We start from the raw sequence: 26,776 nt of genomic DNA, 5'->3' as shown, positions 1-26,776 counted from the left end.
ATTTCTGCTGCAGTTTCCAGACAGAGAGATTAGAAATTAAAATGGCTGTATCTCTTCCTGTCCCGTGTTGCTATAGTTGCAACAACAAAAGTTAAGCCACTTTGCTGTAAACATCACTAAGCCACAAGACAGAACTCTTTCTGAATGCATCCAACCCTAAAAATTGTTTTCCTAAAATCCTAGGTTTTTGTTTGCTTTAATTGTCTGGCTACACCACAAAGATAATCTCTCTCTTTTAGGTATTTCAGATCATCAGTATTGATACTTGAACAGGAAATATTTATGGATGTCTAAATAGAGTAATAAAAAATATATGTCTTTAGCAACAATTAGCAATGTAGTCTTGAACAGATAGAGCATGAAGTAGATAATTTTAATTGCTGCTAGGATGAGAATGTAACTATATCTTCCAAAAAATTAGAGAGAAAATACAAATTGTTGGGTGTCATTGATCTGTAATGTTTTATTTTGCATAGGCGCTTGTGTATTTGTAAGCAGACTTTTGTTGCTAATACATTTATACACTTCACGCCTGCAACAGCCATCTGGTGGCAATTAAACTGTACTCATATCCTGTGACTTATTACTTCTAATTTTTTTTTTAATTGGGATTTCTAGCATCTGTTAGCAGGTTCCCTAGCCGTTTTCTTACTTAAAAACCATACAATTTATGATACATTTACTCTTCTATATGGCATGCAGTCCCTTAGAAAATGCCTTGTGCTTGACCACAGCTCCTCATTAAGGACCCCGAGTGCCGCCTTTCAAGCCTTGCAGACATCCAGAACTCTCCATACCTAGCTGATGTCAACTGGGATGCTGTTCTAGGGAAAGCTGTGACCCCAGGCTTTGTTCCTAACGTAAGTTGATTTTCCACGTGAATAGTGTTTGTAAATTCTGACTTTAATTATCACTGCTGTTTTACTTGTTTATGCTTGTATTTATTGCTCTTCAGTGATTTACTTTGGATTCTACTTTCATTTACTCAGTCACAGCAAAGGGAAAATTCATTCCATTTCAATAGATCACAACAAAAACTAATTAACCTTGGTGCACTTTTTGTTCCTTTTCAAATAAAAGAAAACCTTTTCCAGACTTTGCATTTCAGCTGTTAGAGCAAATGATTGTCAGAGTTAACTTTGAGATAAAGAATACCAAGAAGACTGTTGTGGCTGTGAAAGTTTGATATTTGGATAACATCTGGAAACCTTTTTAACATCCCAGTGTGCTGTTACTTTTTCACTTAAAAAATAGTGTTCCAAAAGGCTGACCTATTTCCTTTGTGACAGTTTCTTACAATAAAACATTCCAATTCTGTGAGGGAATCTGGTGGTTTGTTTTTTACTGTGATCCCATTTTGTTGGTATTTTCTGAATATTTCCTTTTTTCTCATTTTCAAGCTAAATGTATTTGGGGGCCATGAATAAAAAGCAATGACTGTGGGTGTTAATAACATGCTTCACTTTTTTCAGCTATGTTACACTATAATTGTTGTCCAAACAACTTATTTGTAGCGTTTTTTATTATGCAACTGTAAATAAAGATGAGGAAGGTGGAATAGGTGGACCCTGTTTTCATCCAGGTGCACATCAGAGTTCATGATAAACATGATGGAGACAGGATTCAACCTTTCAGAAGCTGAAGGTGAGGGAACAATGCCTAATGGAGCAAAGGTAGCCAGGTGTGCCACCAAGACACTGCTACCTGTGATTGCTGGGCTTCTTGGCACCTGACCAGAGCCTCTCTGGAAGCAACGTCCTACAGGAGAAGCAGCTGTGGGTGGGCAAGCAGAGTTTCCCTCAGGGAACTGGGAGAAAGAGCAGGAACACAGCAGGTAACAAGCACAACAGGAGAAGGGAAAGGCAAGCCCCTCTTACAGGCGCTTCAGAGCAATGTTCACCTGTGGGGAAATTCCTTCCCTTCACTTTGTAGCTCAATCCTAGAACAAGAGCAAAGTTGGAGAGGTGAATGCCACATCTACCAGGCTATGACTCACTGGTACTTGATGTCCATGGAGATGGAATAATTGCTGTGCCATGCCAGGATCCCCCCCTACACCCTCTTAGGTCACTGTCCTAAGCAAAGCAATGCAGAACAAAGCTCCTTCTTGCCTGCTGGACTCCATTCTTCTGTGTGATCTAGAAGATGAGCAGAAACTGACTTCCCTCTTCCTTTTTTCAAGTTAGACCTGCTCTTTGAGATATCAGAGGTGTAGACTTGCTTCTCAGGCAAAACTCAATCAATTATTTACACTTCCTACTCCCAGCTGGAAGTTTAATCTACAACTGTCAGCATGTGGAAAACTTCACAATACAGTATTTCATAAGGGAGATCCATTTCTCCATTCCCAAAGATACAGCATAGGTGGGGTTCCAAGAGTATCAGACTGCAAAGACAGCTTTTCTTTTCACATTTGGATTCACTGTATTTGTCTTTTGGCAGCATCTAGAAAACTGAAGGGCAAATCTAATATGTGATGTAAAATAATATTCTACATTTAAAAGGAAATAGGAGTAAAATGTTTCATTTATCTATCCAGCTTAATCTGAAAGTCCCATTACAAGCTCTACCAGACTCTTCCATGAAGAATCTGATATTGCAGAGCTTGTTCTACCTGATCAGTCAAGTGTGTCAGGAAAAACAGTGAGGTGAGAACCAAAGTATCTTTTCTAGCCCAAAATTTCTTTTTATAGAAACTTTGCTGTTTTGTGAGACCGAGTTTGGTCACACACTTCCCGGGAACTTTCTCTTTGTAGCACCACCAAAACTTGCACTGATTAACTGGGGCCACACAACAAACTGTTTCTTTTTCAGCCTTTGGTGAGAGATGAATTGGGGCCCTGCGGCCTGTGTTTTGAAACCAGAGAGTTTTATAAATTTTGACAGTTTACCTTGACTGTCAGGAGCTTGTCTGCCTTCTACAGCTAGGAGAGCACATGGGAGGTCTATGTCCCATAGCTTAATTTCTCCTTTATAGTTTGATTCCATTAACATAGTTCTTACTTAACTAGCCCATGTGTTTCTTTATGGCTTAGTTAGTTTCTTTATTTTCAGCCCGGAGTCATAAATTGTTGTAGGGCTTTTTTAAAATATAATTTGCTTTTATTTTTAGAGCTTCAGAATTAGTGATATATTTTTAAAGTACTCAATAAAATCTAAGAATTATGGATGCTCAAGGGAAGAACTGATATAGATGAAACCTAAGATATTATTTATTTATTAATAACTATAAATAAGCTGTAAACTACCAGTTATAAAAACCAAATATGTTCTACTAAAGCTGGCTGTATAATATATAGGAAAAGCATCAGATATCTAAATATTATGCTCTGATTATACAGGGTTTGCTAAGAATAAAAATGATGGAGTGATCTCTAAACCAAATGTTTCATTGCAGAACACCACAAATTATACAATTTCTTGATGTGATTTTGCTGCTTAATGTCTTTGCTTACTATAAATATCTGTCATTTATATAGAACTTATTTTAGTACTTCCACCTTGACAGTGACAATGGTGTGACTGAACTCTCAGAAGTCCCAGAGGAAAATAAGTTTCTTTTAGTATCTTTCACTACACAATTCAAATTGTTTGCAACTTTTTTGTGAAATTCTTTCTGGTATAACAATGAATCTTAAAATTTGATTCAGGCTTCAGAAATTAACATAACATTTTTTTAATGAAGAATCAGAATTATTTAAGTAATATGTGTAATGGGTAAGGAAAACCTTAATAAAGTGGATAGAATAGAAAAAGAATAGATTAGAATGAAGCACCTGATGGGGAAAAGCCAACAATGATTCACCAAGGACAAATGGGACTTTCCAAGCCATATCATATTCAATGACAAGGTAACCTGCTCAGCTGATATGGGGCAGGTGGTTCCCATTGTTTACCTGGATTTCTCCAAGGCTTTTGATACGGTTTCCTACTGCCTCCTTTTTGAGACATTTCAGTGTCATGGTATAAAGTGATGCATGTAGTGAGTGGGGAACTGGATGATGTGGTGGGCTGCACCCAGGGGGAGGTGGAAAAATCTCCTTCTCAAACTGGGAGCCTGTCACAAGTGAGGTCCCCAAGGGATCGATTAAAACACTGCTTAATACCCTAACAAGTGGTGTGGATGATGGGATCAAGTGTACCCTGAGGAAGTCCACTGATGATACCAAACTGAGTGGGAAAGTGGACACCTTGGGAGAACTACCCTGCAGGAAGACCTTTGTAGGAGTGGGATAACAAGAACCTTATGAAGTTCAGCAAGTGTAAGGTCTTAAACCTGGGAAAATACAGTTCAGAGGTGTAGCACAGGGTGGAATCTATCCAGCTGAGGAACAGCTCCAGCAGCTTTGGAGGTCCAGGTGGACAGAAAGCTCAGTGTGAGTGACCAGGGTGCGGCTTGACAAAGAAAGCCAACGGGATGTTGAGCTGCATCAACAAAAGCATCACCAACAGAGATAAAGTCATTATCCTACTCTACTCAGCACTTGCCAGGCCACACCTGAAATACTGTGTTCAGTTTTGGTCCCCAATACACAAAAAGATGTGGACAAGTTAGGGAGGGTCCAGAGAAGGGCCACAGAGATGATCAGAGGAGTGGGAAATAGGCCACAAGAGGAAAGGCTGAGAGAACTGGGCTTGTAGACCTTGAGAAAAGGGTTAGGGGAGATCTTATCACTATGTCCCACTACCTAAAGGTTAGCTACCAAGATGGAAACTCCCTTTTTACAGGGAGTCACATGGAAAAGACAAGGGGTATTGGGTACAAGTAACTCCTGGGAAGATTCCAGCTGGACACAAGAACAAAATTTTTCACAACAATCAACCGTTTCAACTGCCTGCCCATGAAAACGGTGGATTTTCTAAAACTGGACTCTTTTAAGATTCAGCTGGACAGGTTGCTGGACCATTTTGTCCAGAATCGGGACTGTGGACAAGATGGTTCTGTGGTTTTGCCAGAAAAGTTTGACCAGATTATCCTTGAGATCCTTTCCAACCTGGGATTCCATAATACTGTGAACCCTTTTTTATATAAATGCTGCTAACCTAAACAGGCCTGCTCCTTCCTTTGTTCTCATGGACAGCATCTAAATAAATGAATCCCCTGCAACACTTCCGCAAATCAGATTTCAGCAAGGTCTTAGAGGTACTACCCATCCCTTCTGCACTATTACTGGTGTCACTATTACTCTACAGCACTAACTGATATTCTCATGAAGACCTGAGCCAGATTAATCTCTCTCATTGGGGTAATATAAGTTTTGTCACTCTAGAAATATATCTGTTTATAACTAGGAAGAGGATCTAACTCTTTATAATTGCTTTATAATATGATTTTTATCTTATCTCCCTTGTTCAAATTTTAAGCATCTCTTCAGGCCTAAAGAGACAGTTTTCATTTTACAGATGTGATTGAGGAGCTGGTTCATTTTTACTGCTGTTAACATTTTCCAAGCAAATTTAAAAAACACAATGATGTTTCAAAGAGTAACTTTGAATCCTTTTGTACCAGAAAGGAAGACTGAACTGTGATCCCACATTTGAACTTGAAGAAATGATTTTGGAGTCCAAGCCTCTCCATAAAAAGAAAAAGCGACTTGCCAAAAACAAATCCAAAGATGGAGCTAAGGAAACCTGCCCACTGGTAAGATGGGAACAGTGACTTCAGTCAGTGGCATTTTGTTTACACTCTAATAGGCAAACTCAATTAAATTCAGTTTTATCACCTCTGAAAATAGACTCAACCACTCTGTCTGTCATTTTATACATTACATAAATAATCTCCAAAGCAAGATGAAAAGCAACCATTTATTTCAGTCAAATAGTAACAACATCTTTAAGCTATAATAATATGCTCATTTGAAGTTGCCAGTTGTGAAAAACACTTCCCACACATGGACAAATAGTTACAAAGGGTGTTTATTTGCTACTACTACCAAAAATGAAAAGTATGCAGTGAAAAGGCTTGTTATTTATAAATATGTTAAAGTTGTCTCTTCCACTGTTGACTAATGTGTGCCATGTAGAAAGATGTATTCTATGAACAGTCAAGAGTACCAAGAAGATTAATAATAATTTCCAGACTTGAATCATCATTCTAGTGAGGTTTTATAAATTATGCTGCTACTCCTAAAGATTTTGAATGTTCATGAAAGCTGCTCTTCCTAGAGCTATCAGATGTAAAAATCCTGAGGAATTATTTGTGGGGAGCTTCTTTCAAAAGAATGAGATTGATTGTGCTATCATAGCCCAATTTAATGAGTCTTCTAAATGCCTCTTGATAGCATTCATTCATAAGCATTTTGTTCAGTGTTGTTTGTGTTGTTGTGATTTTTGTCTATGATTTCTCATCTTTTTTAATCAACCTATTCATGCTGTTTTTTAAAGAATGTACACCTGCAGCAGTGCTTGGAAACCGTTAGGAAAGAATTCATCATATTCAACAGAGAGAAGTAAGTGCATTTCTTAATGCCTCTTTAGCATTCAGTACTAAAATTAAATTGAGCACTATTTTTTTTCTCACAGTGTAAGGGCAGGTGATTAATGATCACAGTAGCAGAGCCTAAAAGACTGGATTTCCATTGATTTCTTCCTCTTATAGTCTCTGGTGTGATGGTTTTGTAGTTCTTGCATCTCTGCAAGCAAGCAGAAGACCCTGTGATGAAAGTATGTTAGAAATATAAGGTAAATGTTATTGGAATTCCCCAGAGAAACTGTCAGTAATTAAGCAGAGGAATACAATAAAAGTTACTGCTTTTTCACAACTCAAACAATAACTCATGAAATTTTAATGATATGAGCAGCACTGACTTGGAAAAGCTGCTCATACTTCCCCACTATTAAAAAAATGTATTCCAACATTAACTATTTCAACAAAGCTAAGTATTACACCTCTACCAGACATGAAGCAAGAACTTCTAATCTAAGGGTCAGTCAGGGTTGACAGAAGCACAAGACTGATTCCCAAGGATATCAATAATCTTCCTGGTTCAATTAATGCACTGCCTTTCTCATAATTTACTGCCTCTGAGTTGCAGTCATTATGGACCTGTTTGCAATAGCAGATACAAGTCATAACAATGGAGTTGTTTGTCTTTGGTCAAATTATTGCACTTCATTCAAGTGTATTTCATGTTTTTATTTGATCTAATTATATATGCAAGCCTTTCTAATAGAGTTGTGAGATGTTAAAAATTAATTTGAAAGTTGTGACTCTTACTTAATGCATACAATGCAGGTAATTATTGTCTCTGTAACTAAAACTGAAAAATGAACTGTCAGCTTAGCACAGTTCACACAATAGCATGAAGGAAATTATGCCATGATCTACCCTTCTTCCTGCAACAATCTGTGGGACATTTCTGACTAATATGGCCTGCTCACAGAAACTACATGGTCTTAGAAAGAAAAGGAAGGTCCAACAGGTTCTTCATGTTATTTTGCATGATCTCAAGCACAAGAAAGCCATTGGTTTCTGTTAAAGTCATAAAAAAGAGAAGCCAGACCAAGTCAGCCCATAGAAAGTTTTAAGAAGCATCTTGTTGGATTCTCTGAATCAGCTGAACTAGTGAATGCTTGGATTTTGTTGTTTAACCCACAAAATTCAAAATTATTAAGATCATAATAACAAGATAGAAAAATATTACACTGGTTATTCAATTTAATGAGTTTCCTAGAAGCTGTTCATACAAGTAATTCATTTCCAGGTATTAGTCTCCCACCTACCCTCGAGTCATATATGACACATATCCAATATGTGGCAATTTTTGGAAGTTAGAACACCAGATTTTGTAAGACACTCAAAATCCCATTGGTGTGTTCACTATCTTGAACAATTTTTGTTGTCATGATTTTTCTGTGTTATTCTTAAATATTTTTATGCATAGGAATTTTTTTTGTTTGTTTCATATTGCACAACTACAGTAACAACACAAGCTATAAAGAACTCTTGAGAGGCTGATGAGAGATCAAGAAGTTTAAGTGGAGTACAAGTAAAATGGAAGCAAAAGGTAAACCACATGCACTTCAATCAGAAAAGCATGTGTTTTGGTCATTGCTTGAATGGCTTTGACAAGGTAAAGGAAGAATATTTAGTTTAGGCCTATAACAGATCCTGCATTGTCTAAAGCCAGATCACAACCATTTCTCTTTTAAATTGCATCATAGCTTAAGAAAGACATGGAGAGACTCCTGTAATATTTTTCAAGGCAAAAAATATTAAGAAGGGGGGAAGCAGATGTCACATGTTTGAAGTGCAAAGTGAATTCAAGGTAATGAGGACAAAATAGGAGCAATGGCTGGCACAGAGGCCATCATAGCAGAAGAAGCTACACAGTAAACACCAGAGGAACTCAGGGTGGGTTTCCTTAGACCTTCTGTGCCCTCAGGACTGGATGTACAAGCTGAGGCTGTGCTTACATGGGTTTCCAAAGCCACATGGCCCATCAAGTTCTTAGGAACAGCTGAAGATGCTGAAAGATGTGAACCATTGGTTCCTACAAATATAATACTTATTAAAAAGTGATTGTATCATTAGGTGAGGTGTCAATTCCAAACAGGCCTTTAAATCACTCTCAGATTAATGCAGCCAGGTGTTTTGATATTCTTCCATGTTCCTTTACACAGTAACTGTTGGAAGTATCTGAATATTTCTTTAGATCTTCATTATATCCAGCAGCGAAAATCTACGTTTTATTGTCACTTAAGCCTTCTGCTCAGTTTACTTCAGTGTCACAGAGAACTACATAAATACTAATAAAGGATGAGAAAAAAAGTAGCATGTAGTTCAAGGGGAAAAAATGAGACTCACCAAACTAGAAAGATGCAAGGGAAAAATTCAGATGCTTTTAACTGACCAACATAAAGTCAAGTGTTAATGCATAGTTAATTTTGTGGTGTTAGCTATCACAGTTACACAACATCTTGTAATCCAATACTTGTAAAATATCTGCTATGAAAAGCAAAATCTGAATTTTTTGAATGCCTTGCTGGTAGTTCTGCACTCTGCCTATTTTCTACTGTGTGTCTTTCATCCTGCAACAGACACTGCAAATCTTGCAATGTGCCATACTTGCTTTCTTGTCAAGAAGCTCAGGAGATTATCAGAAACTCTTAGATTGCAGGCAAGAGGAGCAGGGGGCGCGGGTAGAGAAAGGGTCCACTATGCTAAAATGAATTTAAACATAGTGAAAGAGACTGGAGTATTTCGGTTAATGAAGATGAAGACAGAATGTGCATATTTTCTTTATTCTATTACTTTTTGTACTTAAGTAGTGGAAAACTGGTATTTGTAGGAAAGTTTTAAGCAAGGGTTTAATGGACAAAGACATGAAGTTAGTGATAGTCAGCAGTGGGAAAAAAAATTAGATTTGTATCCCTTACACAATCCTGATCAGAGGGCATCTTCTGTTGAATATTTCAGTGGATGTGAGCAAATCAAAATGTGTGTGTGTGTGTGTGTGTGTGTGTGTGTGTGTTTTGATATATATGACAGGGGGTATGGCATCTGTCCACAGTGATATTATCTGCCACTACCTTCAAGAGAGGGGCACACACTGCTCTGATCCAAACTAAAATATCATAGGAAAATCCTTTTGCAGGATTTGTTTTCTATTGTTAAAAGTGTTAGTGTAGTCTCCTAGTTTTGAACACATAAACTAAATAAAATCTGATATACAAATGATCCACACACTGATTGGCTTGAAAATATTATCTGAAGTAGTTTTCAGGGATCTATTTGGCTCCTTTTTGTGGCAAAATAATTAGTTTTTTGTTTTAATTCCATTTCTGTATATAGATTTTTTTAATATCCAGAAATGCAACACCAAAAATTCTGCAGTATCTTAATTCCCATAGACTTGCCAGCAATTTTTCCAGAATTTGATATAATTTAGAAACTGTAGACTACATTTTCAAGTTTTCATTTTTAAATTTTGTGTATGTGTCTGTGGGGGAGATTGTACAGATAAAGCCACAATGTTCACTTGTAGCTTAATTAAAAAGCTGAGCAGAAATTATTTTGCTATTTTTGTGCTGTTATCACTAAATAGATCTTCACATACATTCTTTATGAATATTTAAAACCTGCAATGACCAGAAATTAAGAAAAGGACCCAATATTTGCAAGTAATGAAATTATATTTCTTACCCTTCATGGTCCTGAGCCTATTCTTCTCCCTGAAAGATGCCTTTAAGATTGAAGATGTGAGAAATCAAAGAAGAGAGAAGAAAACACAAGAAATATTTGCTTATCAGGCAGAAGTATCCTTCAGTTAGATGCTTCCCAAACTTAATCAAAATTATCAGCCTGCTAAAGAAAGCAAAATCAAACATCCATATTTTATAGAGTAGAATATTTATTTCATATATCCAGTGTACATGAAAATGGGTTAGAATTCTGCAAAACTGATTAGGAAATGAACTGCCAATTAACTGTTTAAGAAAATATCCATGTTTTCAATAATTCCAGTCGAACCTTTCAAAACATTACTAGTGCTTTTGAATTTGAAGGTTTTTTACTTAATATTAATATGCTGCAATAGCATTGTTATGATATTCAGTTGCCTTGTCCCCACAATCTGAACACATTTGTCTCTGTCTTAAGCTACTGATACACCTTATTCCTCTTCTCAGCATTTGTTCAATACTAGCACATTTTAAAATGTGCCACAAATTGAAGCACATTACTCTGTCTTTTCCTGCTATCATTCCTGCCATTTGAGCATATCTAGTTCTTACAAATTATCCTGAACAGCTCAAGGTGAACAGACAGCTCTCTGTTCCCAGAATAAACAGCAAAACTTGAGGGAGCATATTTTAAGCATATTAAGATGCTTAAAATCCTGTTGTCTGATTTTTTCTAATCATAGATTAAAAGCTTACTTAATATTCTCTGCATTTTTTAATATGATCAAATTTATTATCTCTCTCATTTTAGTTCTTTTTCATTCCTTTTAATTGTCTTTTAAGATTCAAATCCAGAATGCCTGAGTACTCTCTTTCATTTCAATTTGATTGAGATTGAATATTCATAATGGTTTGCAGTGCAATTCATTGAATGTATTTTTCTTAATACGTATTTTATGTCACTTAGAGTCTCTGGAGATATTTATCATAATCCTTCTAATATCTGAATGCTTTTTAGATGAGGTTACAGTCCTTTTCTTGCCCCTTCTGCTGACCTTAATTCAGTTCAAATCCATTACTTTTTGAGCATTTCTAGTGGTTGCACTGCTCTTCACTGAACCTTTCTTCTCCCTTTTGTAATGGATCTGTCTGCTTTTGGAGATTGCTCTTGCAATTGGAAAGATGCTTTTCTGAATGTGATGATTGAACCTGGTTTGTGTTTGGGTAGTAATAACTGCTGCTTGCCAACACGAGCCCTTTCACTTCTGCCTCTGATTTCTGCTTGTTATTGCTGGTTTAGAATTACCAATCCAAATGTCCCTGTCTTCTTAGTGAGCCAAGATACCTAAAAGTTTGAGCATAGCAGGTCCAAACTGATAATATTTCTCTAAGTATACCTACAAATTCACTTTTTCTGGAGAAAGGAGATGTCATACAAATGCCATTGTTTCAATAATCTGTTCCCTTCACAGTTTCATGGAGGGGGAAAAAAAACTACAAAGGGTAATCAGAATCTGGAGCATCATTTTAAAAGTTTTCAAGGAAAAATAGTCAAAGTTTTCCCAAACAAGTAATGATGTCATTATAATGCTACAATCCACCATCCAACTTTGGGAATGAAAGTTGCATGGGGGTGCATATGCAGCACATTCTCCACATTGAAATGTGGTCCTGGAAGGATCAGGGTAACAGATGAGATCCTCAGCACTGGAGGTCAGAAATTGGTTTCTATTTACAGAAAACTAAACACAAATACATCTAATAAAAACTAATTTGAAGTCAATTCACAGGCAGAGGAAAGAAGAGTTTTCATTTGTACATCTCAGACTTTGCAGGGGAAGCACAAGTGTATAATTCTGAGTACCAAAATTCTTTTTTTAAAGTAGGTTACATGGGACAAATTATATCTGTGATAAATAAAGGCTGCATAACAGGTCATGACTCTTCCATTGCCATAGGGAATTACCTCCATGAGGTAATTGCCTTCATCTCTGTTTATGTCCCACACTAACATAAATTTTCACTTGTTATGAGTCTCCATAAACTGAGTCATGATGACTGAACTCCTTGTCCTGTTTTAAGAAAGCAATTTGTGTCCAGTTGCTGAAGCAATGCAGAAACAAGCCAGTGATGAGATAACGTTATTCCTGCCAGTCACTCTGATGTCCATGTGTCTGTTGAATACATTCATAGATGAGCTGGAAAGGAAGGTGAATGGCGAGGTCACAAAGGTCACTTATGATACCAGAGCAGCCACAACTAAATCTGAGTGAAAAGAGCTGCATTAAATACTAATAGGCATGGTTCTGAGTTGCAGGGTGGGAAAATGGCAGCTCAAATTCAGTACTGATAAATATGAATACAGTCAGAAGAAGAAAATCTCAATTTTACCTTTAGGATAATAGACTCAAAATCCAGTTATGAAGGAGGGAGGGTTTGAAAAGATTGTGGACAGCACAATGCCTAGTGGAAGAAGGTGGAAGACTAAAAGGTATTGATATGTTCCTGATAAAATCAACTACAGATAAATATATGTTCATATACATATACCTGCATCTTTCATTCTGTGTACAGCTCTGCTTCCATATCTCAAAAAGGTTAAAAAGGACTTAGAAAGGTTTCAAGAAAAACAGGATTGACCAGGGGGGTGACATGGGTCATGTTGAAGCGTTTAATAAACTTGAACTAATTTAAACTCAGAGAAGAGGCAATTGAAAAGACAGAAACAGGAGAAATAATAACATGTTCTGAAACTTATTGAGAAGATGACTAAGCAATGATTATTCACTCTTTGTGGTAACCCAAGGTCACAAAGTTATCTGGCAGCAGGAAAATCAACCATGTTTTTTTGTGAAATGCAGCATGTTGCTGAGTGATGATTTGGGTGTTAAACATAGAAAAATATTCAAAAGAGAATTAGAGAAATTCATAGGGAAAAATCCATCAAGGTCCTTGAGATGTGAAGGTTCTGACGTACTCATTGGTTCAGGAGATCTGGAAATGTCAGAAGTGAGGGGAATATACCACAGCAGACATTTGTCTCCATTTAGCTTTTTCATCAACAGCATGCCCTAGTGTCTGAAATGGGCCACTGTGAGAGAGGGGAATCTCTGTTAGGTGGAATTCCTGAGTTTGTGCATTTAAGGCTTTTCACAGCTCACAAGGTTTCCATTTTCATATAGTCTTCATACAAGGGTTGAACAGTAAAATATACATATGTACCAGTGTACATATGAAAGTATGCATGTGTGTGTATATATATATATATGTATATATATATATATAACAAGACAGACATTGATTAGGATGCACCTGGTCTTGAACAGACAATAGCCCACTTCTAAGAAACACCTATTTTACTCATCTGAACCTGGCTTTAATGTTAGTGTTAATCACTTGGTTTAGTCACATTTTCTTAAATGACTGCACATCATTTGAAGTCTTCATTTATGTACTTCATGTCTACTTATTTTGCTTTATCAAATCCCAGGATAAACCTCAGATCTCAAGACAGTACAGGTCAACATACTATAGCACCCATACAGTTTTCACTTGCCTTCTGCATCCCAGTATTTCACATGTCACTAACACTGTATGTGCACCTGAGCCTTCTAGGTTTGATTATAAATTGCTGGTTGATAAAAAATTACATTCACAGCCATTTACTGAGTGTAATTACTCAGTAGGAACCATCAACCTGAATCAATTATCCAAACTCTAAGAATATTTCCCCAAGGATTTTTGGAAAGGGTGGGAGTAAATGCCATGAGTGTCAGTGGTAAAAGAAGACATACGTGCTATATGGGGATACTGTCCCCAAAATTTTACTTTTCACATTCAGCTGCAATAAAGCATAACTTTTCATCTGAAAATCCTTCATTTAAATTTAAATGGAGTTAAAACATAATTATTTTAATAATTACTTGGTAGTCTACTGAGATATCCAAACACATACATGACAGTGTATTAGGAAAACAGACCTGAGATTTTGGCTGTTTCTATCAAAGCTGTCAATACCAAAACAGCATGTTTGGGGTCAAAGACAGCCTGAGCAAAATAGTGGTTAGACAGAGAAAAACTCCTACCCACAGGCTGTACACAAGTTTTTTCAGAGATATCTGAAATAAATGGGAATTAGATGACCAAGTATTTTTCAAGATCTAGACCAAGTCATGCAGAAAAGCCATTCTTGGCAGAGCCAGAGCCTGAATACACTGCAGGCACATCTGCATGGATGAATAGGCAGTGGCACCCCTGTTCTTGTTGGTGATTTCATCACCCAGCTCTTGACAGAGTTTATCACCTTGTGCTGTGTTACAGACTGATGGGACCATTCAATTTCTGCTCACCTGAACTGTGTGGGTGCAAATTAGCTTTAATCCAGACATAAATTGGCTCTGCTAAGCAGTATGGTCTGTAGTGAGCTTGCAGAGCCACTAAACAAGAAGGGCCTTGAATCTGTTTCTCAAAGAGGGAAGGAGTTTTTCTAGAGATGCAACAAGCCTGTATCCCTTTAAATTAGTTTATCTAAAATAATTTCTCTAGATTAAGCTTCTTTAGTACTCAGAGGAGAGACTTGTATCTCCCAAGATTGATCTATGGCACATATGTTAGATAGCTTAGACCCAAAGTAATTAATTTAGCTTGGTGACATTATTTACCCTTTAGAGAGAGCCTGAACTAATCTTCCAGTTGTCTGCAGTTAGCTGGCATAAAATCCATCCCACATTTGTGTATTTAGATAATTTCTAAACATCAGTTCTGCAGGCACGGGTGCTCTGTGGTCTGACCACCCTCTCTGTGTCAGGTAGTCAAGGGCATCTCATGCAGCACAAATCATCACTTGTGGGGCAGCTGCATTTGAATGCATGTCCACAGCCATGGGTGCAGGAGACCAAGAACAAGCAAGACCAAGAACAAACATTTTCAAGGCAGTGCCAAAGATTCATGACATCCACTTTTGGCTAGTGGTTAGATGGAGTTGCTGCTTGGACCCAGGGTTCCCAAAACACACACTTGCTGTAACTCAGCAGGGAGGATTGTGTTCCATTTAAAGCTGCTCTGCACACACTGGGTCTCTACACAAACTCCAGATCAAGAGGAAATTATCTAGTTTACAGACTAATTTTCCCTTAGGGGCTGTGTGACTCAGCTCTGATGTTGCTGAGTGATGAGTGTTGCCTCTGCTTCAGCAGCTCCTTGATTCTGCACTGGTCTGCCCCAGGCTTCCTCTGGCACAGAGCAAGATTGTGTCTTCCTTGTTTACTCAGAAATGCTTAGAAAATTCATACACTTTTCAATGATTCCTGTTTGCCTGAAAAGACTTCTGTGATCACTCTGTGCACAAAGAAAAAAAAAAAAAAGAGAAAAGAAAAGAAAAAAAGAAAAAGAAAAGAAAAGAAAAGAAAAGAAAAGAAAAGAAAAGAAAAGAAAAGAAAAGAAAAGAAAAGAAAAGAAAAGAAAAGAAAAGAAAAGAAAAGAAAAGAAAAGAAAAGAAAAGAAAAGCCCACTATTAACTCTCCCATGCTTTCTGCTCATCTGCTAGGTGTAAAGTGGGATTTTTTAATAAACAAACCGAAAAGGAAATTAGCTATACACAGTTGTCTTTTGCGATAGTTTTAATTAGCTATATCATTACTTAGTTTAATTAATTCAATTCTTTTGGGATTCTTTTGAATCCCTCATAATTTTTGAAGTGTTTAACTCTCCTTCCTTCATTTCCACTCCTTTTCTTTTTTTTTCTAATCCTGCATTTTCTACCTATTTTTCAAAGGCCGTATGCAGGCAGTCTTCCATACTGCCCAATTGGTTTCTGGCCCAATTTTTCCCAGGCCAAAATCACTCTTTGAAGCAAATCCCTTCAAGTTTCAGGGGTTATCATAGACCAAAGGCTGCCCAACAAGCAGCTGGAATACAGCAGCTCTGGTTTGCAGATTAGAGATGAGCCAGAAGGATGTGAGGCAGCCTGTGCCACTCACTCAGCTCCCAGGCATTGATCCCTACCTTTGGGAGCAGGTGGAGACAATGTCTAAAATGCAGGAATTACATTCCCATGCAGTGCTCTAGTTGCTGCCTGTCATGAGAACCCTCCCAGATACCACCGGGAAATAGGAAATGGTCAGATGTTCAGGTTACCAGGTAACTTAAGCAGGATTAACAATTATTTCTGCTATAGGTTGTTATGAAGTTAGAGCACACCTTTTCAAATTGGATTTGGACAAACTTGACTCTGTTCCTTAAGATTTACACTGAAAAAAATTGCTATTTTCTTTTTTATGAATGAAAGTGAAAATTAAGCAAATTGTCTGAATTTCTGATCAACTTATAGGCTAATTTTTGCTCACTTTTTTTTAAGCAAATCTAGGAATTTTCAGTACTTTAGGACAAATTTTATAGCTATTTTGTTTTGAAAAGTAAAAGCACTTTTCCCAATATACTTATTCAGTCAAAAAATAACTTTATCAGGACCCCTTGCTCATTTCTTCCTTCTTTATTTCACCCTTTCAATAAAAGATATAGCTGAATGAAAACCTGGCACAAGAGAGCTAGTGAGCAGAATAAAGGAGATATAAGAAAGAGTGAAACTCATTTACAATTGTAAAATGCCAGCTTCTTCCATTTTCACAAAAATAGAACACAGCAAGGACCAATTTATAAGAGAAACCTCAAAACATACAGGCAGAAAATTATTAAGTGACTGTTTATCAAGGTCCATTCTTATGCCCTGCAGAGGAAAGCAGAAGACAAGCCAAGCTGCTTGTTGTCCCAGAAGTCACACTCTATTATCAGTATTTTCACAATCATTGCCTGCAGCTGATATTAAAATTATGGCAGAAAAATAATGGGTGAAATTTTCAAAGTGGAGTGTGAGCTGCATGTGCACACAGCCCATTATTTTTGAAAAGATGTGTTCACTGCAGGACCTACATTCTGCTGCCAAAACCTTGCCCTGTTTTTGCAGTATGTCTGCTTTACTGAAGTGCATGAGCTGCAGTAAAGGTTAGACAGGGGTTTTATAAATGATCAGGTTTTGCATGATTTTAGGGACGTGAGAGAGATCGTGGGTGCTGTGAACATTTTCTCTCAGTGCCAAGCTGAGGGAAGAGTCCTTTTGGGGCTGCTGGGTGAGCTGATGCAGAAAATGAGCTGGTATGACCAACATCAGTAATTTCCACCTGTCAACCACCCTCTTCCCACTGAACACTTATTATTTAGGATTGAGATGTGAACCAAAACATAACCCTTTTCATGAGGGTTATGCCAACATGTAAAGTTCATACTACCCAGCAGCTTTGTGGTTATAATTTTAATCACACTCAATGTGAGTCCTTTTGAATACTCACAGTCCAAATACTTCTCTTCTTTCTGGAACATGTTTCTCTACATAAAACCACTTAAAAATGTGAGTAACACAGAGATATAGTCTGTACTTATTCCACAATAAGGAACTCTTATTGACACAGTTAGACTCCAATGTCCCATTAAGTTTTCTTTTTTATACCTTTTGGCTGGAAATAAAGGAGATGGATGGGAATATAGTTTGTGGAGTTTCAACTGCCACAAATGCTACAAACTCTTTGGGCTGAGCATTTCATCTTTTGTGTGGAACCAAGCATTGAAGCCAGTTTTAATAACCAGCTGCTAACTACTTCCATTTACTTAGGAAGCAATTTCTGGACCATTTGGTAAAAGTGATTAGTTATCAGCCAAACAAATTAGTTGTGTTCAGGGACAGGCAATGATGGTGTGGGAATAAAGAGTCACCAGCTTGAGGAAGAGATTGTGTTGTCCAGTTGTGGTTTATTCATCCAGGCATTTTTTGTTTGTGTTTGTAAACAAATTTGGATGCATCAATACCACAAAGAATAAAAATTAAAATTAGAAACAGTGGGAAAGAGCAGTGGCTACCAAACTGACACCTTGCCTGCCCTCAGTGCCAAGACATCTCTGACTCCATCCTTGGCTATCTTAGCAACCTGCTCCCATCTTGGCAGGACATGCTGGGTGTCTCCAGCTCTGACAGGATCCTTGTGAGGCATTGCCACTGTTGGGATCTTCTTACTTTGTGGAGTCCCTCTGCAGAATTATATCATCTGTAAAAAATTATTTGGACAGAAGTTTTTTAACATAGTAATATCCAGCAATTTTAGTTATATGGCATAACTTTCAGGTTTCTATTTTCTGTGGCTGGGATATAAAAAATAGTGCCTATCTGTGTGCCTTTCCATCTTCTTTTAAGTCCTTCACAAAATGTCATAGCTAGATCTTTTCTACTGAGAATGAAAAGTTCCTAGTGCTATGTTATTTACCAATTCTAAAAATATGGGATTTGTACATAAGGACATTTACTGCTTTTTTTAAATCCCCTTGTGACTGCTGTATCTGTGGTCCAGTAGACAAAACACATGACATGGTCAGAGACATGTAGATGAAATTGTTCCTTCCTGAGCACAGTCATTCCTCATGACAGAGCAGTCATTTTTTTTCCTCTGATTCCAACATGTTCAGAATTAGCTTTATATCAAGGCCATCTGCACAAGCCATCAGCATCACTTCTGTGTAGCTGCTAAATCATAGAACTGAGATGGATTTCTGATTATTTAGCAAAGTGTCCTCCAGGATTCATGAATTTCAAAAAGCCAGCATAGACATGCCTCATCTGTTCTAATCTCAGTCCCCATCCCTTGTGAAGAATAACTGGGATAAATATTCCACAGATTTATCTATTCCTCAGGACTTATCCCAAGGGATGTAAAAGTTTTCATTAATAGGCTTTTGTTTCCTACAATAAAACTAGTTTCTATAATTCATTTTATTAAGCTTTTTTTTCCCCCAGACCAAAAGCAAAAGCATCTGTTTTCTCCAGCAAAATGAAATATCAAGAAACCAAGGTAAAATGCTAAATCTAGAAATGGCAAAGCAAATCCACTTCCCACTCAGACTGTTCAGTTTCCTCCACACTCAGGACACTTGATTTGCAATTTTGGCAAACTCACTTGCATATTTTTCATAATAAAAAGAGTTTACTTTAGGATGTGGTGAGTGTGGAAGTCTCAGGGGAGGGGCAGCTCTGCCTGGCTTGGGTTCTCTTTTGTCAGTAGAAAGTCTCTTTTGTCCTCTCATGGTTGCAGAGAGCAGGCCCACAGTTTGAAACATCTCCTTCATTTCTGAGCTTCAGTTCCACCCTGAGAGCCTGGCAAGACCCACTGAGGAACTCTTCAGCTGCACAGAGGTGGTAGCACACACCAGCAAACAGCCAGGAGTGACAGGCAGGGCAGCAGCCTCCACTGCTCCCCAAGCACAGCAGCCACGTTTTGCAAAGCCTGGTGCCAGTGCTCTGTACTGCTCTAGTGGGTTTGGACCTTGTCTTTTTCCCTCTCTTCTGAATTCCCTTCACTGACTGATATCAGATCCAAGATCCAGTATCAGAAATCAATGCTACAGGAATACTGCTGTAATATCTGAGTATTGGGAAAATAAGAACCTTAAAAACCAATTTATGGCTCACCCAGGCTCTTTGTCTTTGTCAGAAATACTGACAAAACCAAGATCAGACTGGAGGTTCAGTTTCTGTTTTTGATGCATTCCTGCAGTGGCTGGAGCAGCCTCTCTTCCTTGCTGCTGGAGAGGAGCCTGTGCAATGCTGTGTCTCACACTGTCAATATTGCATGGACCGATGCTGAAGGGAAGGAGAACTCTTTGTTTGTTCAGCAGAACCACTCTCAGTTCCCAGCATAACTGCCTCTGAGACTACTTATGTATTTGTACAGAACTGCCATGGAATAAATTCGACAGACACTGTCCAAACTTATTTTCATCCACTTTTCCCTGCAGATTTTTTTTTTGTTCCATATGACTATATCCACTTGAGCCACTTGTTCACTTTGTCATCCATAGCTGGTCATTTCATTATTTATTCTTAGCCAACAGGTACCTGCTTCAGATCCACCGCAAGTCTCCATCAATCCATTCATTCTCCCTGGGCTTTAAAAACTTATCACAGCCTGTAGCTGCATCAGCTTAAAGGCAAATCATTCACTGGAGAGCAGCTTCCTACAAATGATTTATTGCACTAGTGTCATTTTTGAACAGAATGGCCCAGGCTGCATTTATTTTGCCATGATTACAAGAAACTTGTCAAGGTACTCACATTTTTTAAAAGCTTAGAACATCTGACAGAAAAGTGCTCAGGGTATGACACCAAGGAATCAAGAATGTACCAGAAAGAGAGAAATTTCACTTCTGTAACTGTCCAATATTTTAACTGAAGAGACTGTGCACATGTATTTCTTTATGTCTTGACCTGAGTCTGCAGTTTTGAGATAAAAAGAAATACAAACCAATTGCTTTATTTTATTTTTTCTGAAACTGCAGTGCTTTCGGGAGGAGGGCTTAGTCTTAGCAAATCTGCAATTTTGACAGTTATGTTGACTCTGCAACTTTTCATTCTTTGTCATTGAAGTTATCCTACTATGCAGCCTAAAGACAATCTTCAATATTCTTCTTTATCTAGAGAACAAAGCTGAGCTGCAAGCAATTCCCCGCTGGTCCCAAGTTTTCTACTTGCTTTCATTAAATGTTTGTGGTTTTCATTCTGTCCTGCCATAGTTGTTGCAGTCTTTTTCTGTTCAATAATTTATTTTCTATGCTAGGTTTTAGTCAGTCTGTTATCTTTATTTTTGTATTTTTATATATTCAGTAATGCATACAGGCATAATTACACATGCAATGCAATTAAATTTTGGTTGGTCATACATGCCACCTTCTTTTATAATTATCACAGACACCAGACAGAAATTCCTTGTTTCATTCAGGCCTGTGAGACACAGAGCAGCACTTAGAGACACAAAGTTCTCAGCTTCCATCATTCTTGACAGCAGCTGCCTTGATATCTGATGAGAGAAGCTGAGACACAGAAATGTGCTGCAATTTGTCCAAAGGGTGACAGAGGTGGAAACAGAATCAGCATCTCCTGGTTCTTAGTCCAGTTTCCCAGCCCCAAGGGTACACTGGTAAGCAGGTTTTTGTATGCCCAAAATAAATAAACCCCTAGAGTGAAATCCTTAATGTAATTTTAATAACTGAATACAGTAATTGATAAATTATTAAAGAGTTAAATAGCAGTTAATTTTTTACCTCATCATCAGGTTAATAACCTATTGCTTACTTTGATAATTTGAAATATGCATAATGAATCTAGATATAAAGAAAGAAAATGTCTGAAAAGGGAATACAGTGAAGCGCTGCTAAAACAATGTATTTCTTTAGCATTTCCAAATCCCCATATTCTGTTTCAATAGTACACCTGGGAGTAGGAACAGGATAAAAGAAAATAATGGAAATAAATCAGCATTATTAACCAACTCTGTAGAGAGTGAAAAAATTGAAGCTGGCCAGAGGGATCTTTTGCTCTCAGCATGGGCTTTATGTCTCTCCTTTTTCTTCTGTCCTCCTCACATGCATTCTGCCTTGTGCCAGTTCTCAAAATAAAAATTAAAAATTAGTGTTTTCTTGCTTCATGTTGAGAGAATTCTTATTTTCCTTTTAAACTGAGCAGCGAATTAAATGCCTTCTTTTTCAGCATTTTACAAACAAAGGAAATATAAAATTCCAGGAAGAAAGCACTTGCATGTCTTAGACCAATGAAATGATTCCCTATATCTCTATAGAGCCAAAGTTTTTCTCACTCCATTGTTTAGCAGTTTGCAAGGTTTGCCACCCACACTTTGCAACTTGAGTTTCCAAGTACTGCAGCCTTTTCTCTCAGTGCCTACAAACACCTTAGTCCTGTGCCAGTACCTAAATTCCCGAGGTGTTCCAACTCCCAAGTCGAACTCTCTTGCCCTCCTGCCAGTCTCTTGGACTTTTTTTGAAAGTCTTGTTAAAAAAAAAAAAATCTTGTTAAAAAAACCAACATGCAAACAAAAAACACCCCAAAACAACAAACAACCAAAGTCATCACATTTGCTGTCTCCCATGGTGCCAAGGCAGTTTGAAGAGTAAGTTACACTCTCCACTCAGCTGTGCAAAAATTGTAATTTTCTTAGAGTCGTTAAGGTGAAAATCTATTGTCTTGATGCTTTGCCAACATTAATTTAAGCAACTGGTTCTAAATCTGTCTCACTGATGTTTTAACTGGAGACAATGGACAAATTTCTCACAAGGAAAGGAATCTTCCTCATTTGTCATGAACATTGGTGAAGATAACTAATTGGCTTTTCAGCTAGGGACTCATATTTTCTGTGCTATTCTCTAATAATTCACTCATACATTGACGTATAGACTAAATGGTATCCATTGAATTTCTGGTGCACTTGAAAAACTTAACCAAAAATGCTTTTGGCAATTTGTTCCTCTAATTTGTTGTTTTCAGTCTGCCTTACAGCTTTTCATTTAATGTGTCTGCCCTTTTACACAGTGTTCCCATTTTTTTTTGCTTTAATAGCCTCCCCTATTCATCTATTTAATTACAGTATTTTCATGTCCCATCTCATTCTTTTCTGAGTGTTCAGTATGGTGTCTCCATATTGTTTATGCCACCTGGAAGCATTTAAGATTTTGAAATTGACACTTTAAATTTGATTTTTGCATGTTTTTCCACTAATGACTATTTTCTAGGAATTCTATATTGCTTGCAAAGTTGGGGGTTTTTTTGGAGTATAGCATATATACCTTTTATAATTGTTGTAACAAAGAGCTCTTCTATAATGTCTCAGGTGACAAGTCTTGCTGCCTTTTCGAGGAATATTATTTCCCATTTTGAAAAAAGAAACAGAGAAAAAATCCTTCAAAACAGTAGCTGTTCATGTTTAAAAAAAAAATAATTCCCACCACAGAGCTTCCCCGTGAATCTTTACATCTTCCTGAAAGTATTTACACAGTGTTTGGAGGAAAATACTGAATGTTACATGAATCACAGTAAAATCACAGAGATCGCTGTTGAGCAGAAGTGTTGAGAAGTTCTTTGATAACATGGTGGGGGCTGCAGGTATTTCTAGGGCTGTTGCTGTTCTCTAGAAAATTATGTCAAAAGAAGATAACTTTGCAGTCTCTAAGCATAGGGTTTGTTGCTGATGTTCCTTAAAACCACTCATGAGTCTTTGATAACATGAAGTAATAAAAAGAGGAATACTGCAAATACTTTCATCTCATGTTTTTCATCTCTTTTACTGATGAAGGTTACTGATAATGTTGTAGGACAACAGAGGGGAGCAGCTGATATACCCCAGTCAGCTGCTTTCATCAGTCTCCAGCTACGTGGGTTTTACCAAGCTACAGTCTGAGCAGAGGTGCTAAAGCCAGGGAAAGCACTCTCCTCTGTGCTGGCTCTTTATGGTAGGCTTTAAGGGCAGCAGGATTTCTCCAAGACCTAATTACACATATTTAGAAGGAAGCAATCATCAGTTTTTAGAGGAAATGGCAGCTATAAAGCTCAACAGTTAATAGAGGTGAAATGGTGCAGGAATGTTTTATACCCAGGAGGATGTGGCTATCCACAGGGCAGGTGGCACCTGTCCTTGTGATACCTGCACATGACAGCTCTGTCCATGTTTTTAACCCCTGGCAGATTAAGAAGACAGCAGGATCCAAGTGGACAGACCTCCAGCATTGACAGCAGAGCATCTCTTCAGAGGCACGAGAAGCTCCAGGACGGGAGGAACAACAATTTGCTGGGACACGGCTGCACCAGGGGCTGCAGCAGTTAGTGAGCCCCAGCCCAGCTCCAAAACCCAGGGTGGGGAGGCTCTCCCTGCACCCCTCCTCTGCACCCCTGACCCTCCAAAACAGGATCCCTGCCCAAGGACCAACCCACACGGCACACTGGCTGAGATTTTCCATGTGCTACTCTGCTCTCCTCTTGGCTCTGCCACTGGAAAAATTACCATCAGCAGCAAAATACAGTTTTTTAAGTAAGTGTGACTTTTGTTTTCAAAATCCTGGAAGAAAACTTGAAACAATTCATTAGGCAGCCTCTCAAAGTTTGCCACATTCCTGGATATTTGTGAGAGACAACTGGGGTCAGCTTTATCATGAAGGCTTTAACATTACCCACAGTCTCTCTGCTAATTAAAATGGTCCAGTTTGAAATTTTGTGAAACTGCTGGACACAGCTGTTTCTAAGCACCTGCTGTTGAGTTTATAAAAGATGTACATGATGTAGATACATTAATGTAGTGTCAAATGCATCAAATACTGAATAATTTCATCTAAATACCTGAAACTCATTGAAAAATTTGCAGTGTGAGTGTATTCACATTGTTCTTTAACATCATGTGTTCTGCTTTGTAGTAAAAGATGTGACCCTGGCCAAGTCAAATTTTTGCTAGTGACTTTAGTGGATGCAGGATGAGAAAAACCTTTTTGTTTGTAACAATGGGCTGACTGAGCCAGAGTTGAAAAGCAGCTTAGTAAGGAGAGCTAAAAACATTAAGAATTTGCTCAGATCCATAGCTAGGTGTTATAAAATGTTAAGAAGTTACACGTGTCTCTGTTTTCATGGATCTATTCTGGATAGAAATATCTTGAATAGAAAGAAACCTACTTTCGTCAAAATATTGCTGACATGAAATCCTTTTATTTTAAACTGCAGCCAAAATTCCAAACATTTATGATATTTTACAACTTGTACATCCACATTTTGATAATAAATGCATGTTTATTCTGTCCAGTTGTGCTTTTGTTTGGAAGGGTTACCACCTGTAAGCAAATTTCATTTCAACTTTTTAGAACAAACAGGTTAGGTTTTTGGAAGTGAAAAATATTTTCTTTGAAATAACCTATTTTTACGGCATAATTTCCCTTCTATCTGTTAAAAAACAAAGTTCTTTGTAATTGAATCTATTGTAAATTTTGTTTCATGTTATATGTAATTTTGGTCACAACTCTCAAATACACATTTTTATCACTCCATTAAATGATATGGTGTTCCATATCATCAACAATAGTTTACAAATGTACAAAGGTAAAGATTTTATGCCTATCATGAGCATGGTGTTGGTCTTCTTGTTTAATTTGGTCATAGACTGAAATAATCATACCATCAGCAAAGGAGCAATATTTTTCTGGTCATAAGAGGATAGATTTCCTTGCCCAGAATAAACTATTTCCCATCTATCCTTTCTTTTTTTTTTCTTTTTCCCTTGATATCCATTTCACTTGGGAAGGACCAAAGTAGATAAGATTTCAGATTATTTCTGTAAACACCTATTTTTCTGTTCCAATCAAAATGCATGGTGATCTTGGACCTTGATCTGGATCTGAAAGAAAATACTTTATTTATCTGAATAATCCCACAGAAATTAAAGTTACTAGTTAAATTTTATAAGTAAATATTTGCAGGATCCATGATGTATCAGATGATATAGACTAGAGCCATGGAGTGTTTATAAGGAGAACCAGTAATTCACTGAGATTTTTCATGTGAAATTTTCCAACTGGCAAAACATAGGGGGAAAAGGCAATTACACATTTGATTCTTTTTTGCTGATTGCAGTTATTTTGAGCAAGAAGAGTTACTCTGGGTGATTTTCTGCATCAACCACATAGGATGCCATTGTGCTAGCATCTTAACTGAGGCTGGGAAGGCATTTTTGAAGAAATGTCCTACTCTTACAGCTCTACTGCATTTTGGCACATATTTTAGCACCCAAATCAGATGTTTTTTGGATGATACAAAACCAGAAGACGTGTTCCAAGAGTGCACTTACTGCCATCTTCCCAGCCTTGAGTCCGTAGACCACCAAAACTGGTGAGCGAAAATCTGAGATGGAACTTCCCCAGATGTGGCTCATGCAGATGTCAGGTCAGCAGAGCCTTTCCTGTCCAGCTGCACTTCCAGCTAATGCACACACAGCCCCCAAGAAGCCTGGGCTTGTGGAATGGGAAGTGGTGCAGTGAAAGAGCTACATAGTGCAAGATCAGTGACTGCATTAAAAATTGGAGGAGGTCACTGCAGATAGAATTTAATTAGCAGCAGGATTCTACCAAATATTTGCAGCCTTATCTGTCTCTTGCTGGGTGTCTTTGCCAGTGCTTTACTAAGCTGTTTTTGAGAGGAGATTGGTTATTCAATAGATTGCATCTGCTTAAATATATTTGCACAGAGTGTTGTGCATGAACGCGAGCTCACTCAGACACTTTAATTTCACGCTTGTTGCCACACGATCTTTTCCCAAACTGTGCTACTTGCAAAAAAAAAAAAAAAAGGAAATCATGGCACCAATCAGGTTTATCCATAGTCCATGGCACTTCCACTGACTGCAAGCTGTACCTTATGCTGCATATAATTATCTGTGTCAACTTATTACACAGATCAGTGAATGCCCTCAGCTGTACCATGGAGATCAATATTGAATCAAAGAATCATGGAATGCTTGGGGTTGGAAGAGACATTTAAAGGTCATCAGTCCAATTCCCCTGCAGTGAGCAGGGACACCTTCAACTAGATCAGGTTCTCAGAGCCCCATCCAATATGTCCCTGAATGTTCCTAGGGATGGACCCCCATGTCTCTGGAAAACCTATGCTCTTATTTCATCTCTCCTTTTGACCAGCATAGCTGTAAGGATCTGTTTTCCCATGGGTAGCTCTGATAATGGTGCAGAAGAAAACAAAGAGAAGCTATTTTTAATAGAATATGATTTGTGGGGACAGAAC

The 26,776-nt window shown here is 37.8% G+C and overlaps 1 protein-coding gene across 2 annotated transcripts in view; it reads left to right on the top strand.

Annotated features, from left to right (window-relative positions):
* The window catches only part of STK32B (serine/threonine kinase 32B), a 157,318-nt gene extending 132,210 nt beyond the window's left edge, over positions 1–25,108 (top strand). For both annotated transcript variants that reach the window (XM_031504578.2, XM_077782762.1), the window contains 4 exons: positions 735–860; positions 5,510–5,641; positions 6,385–6,449; positions 23,690–25,108. In XM_031504578.2, coding sequence (XP_031360438.1) covers positions 735–860; positions 5,510–5,641; positions 6,385–6,449; positions 23,690–23,828 — 462 coding nt within the window. In that variant the 3' untranslated portion in view covers positions 23,829–25,108. The remainder of the gene's footprint in view (positions 1–734; positions 861–5,509; positions 5,642–6,384; positions 6,450–23,689) is intronic.
* The last annotated feature ends 1,668 nt before the right edge of the window (positions 25,109–26,776 follow it).

This window comes from Lonchura striata, chromosome 4 (assembly GCF_046129695.1).
Source record: "Lonchura striata isolate bLonStr1 chromosome 4, bLonStr1.mat, whole genome shotgun sequence".
NCBI classification, from domain to species: domain Eukaryota; kingdom Metazoa; phylum Chordata; class Aves; order Passeriformes; family Estrildidae; genus Lonchura; species Lonchura striata.
Note: the sequence above shows the minus strand (reverse complement) of the source record. Positions and strands in the feature narration are given on the sequence as shown.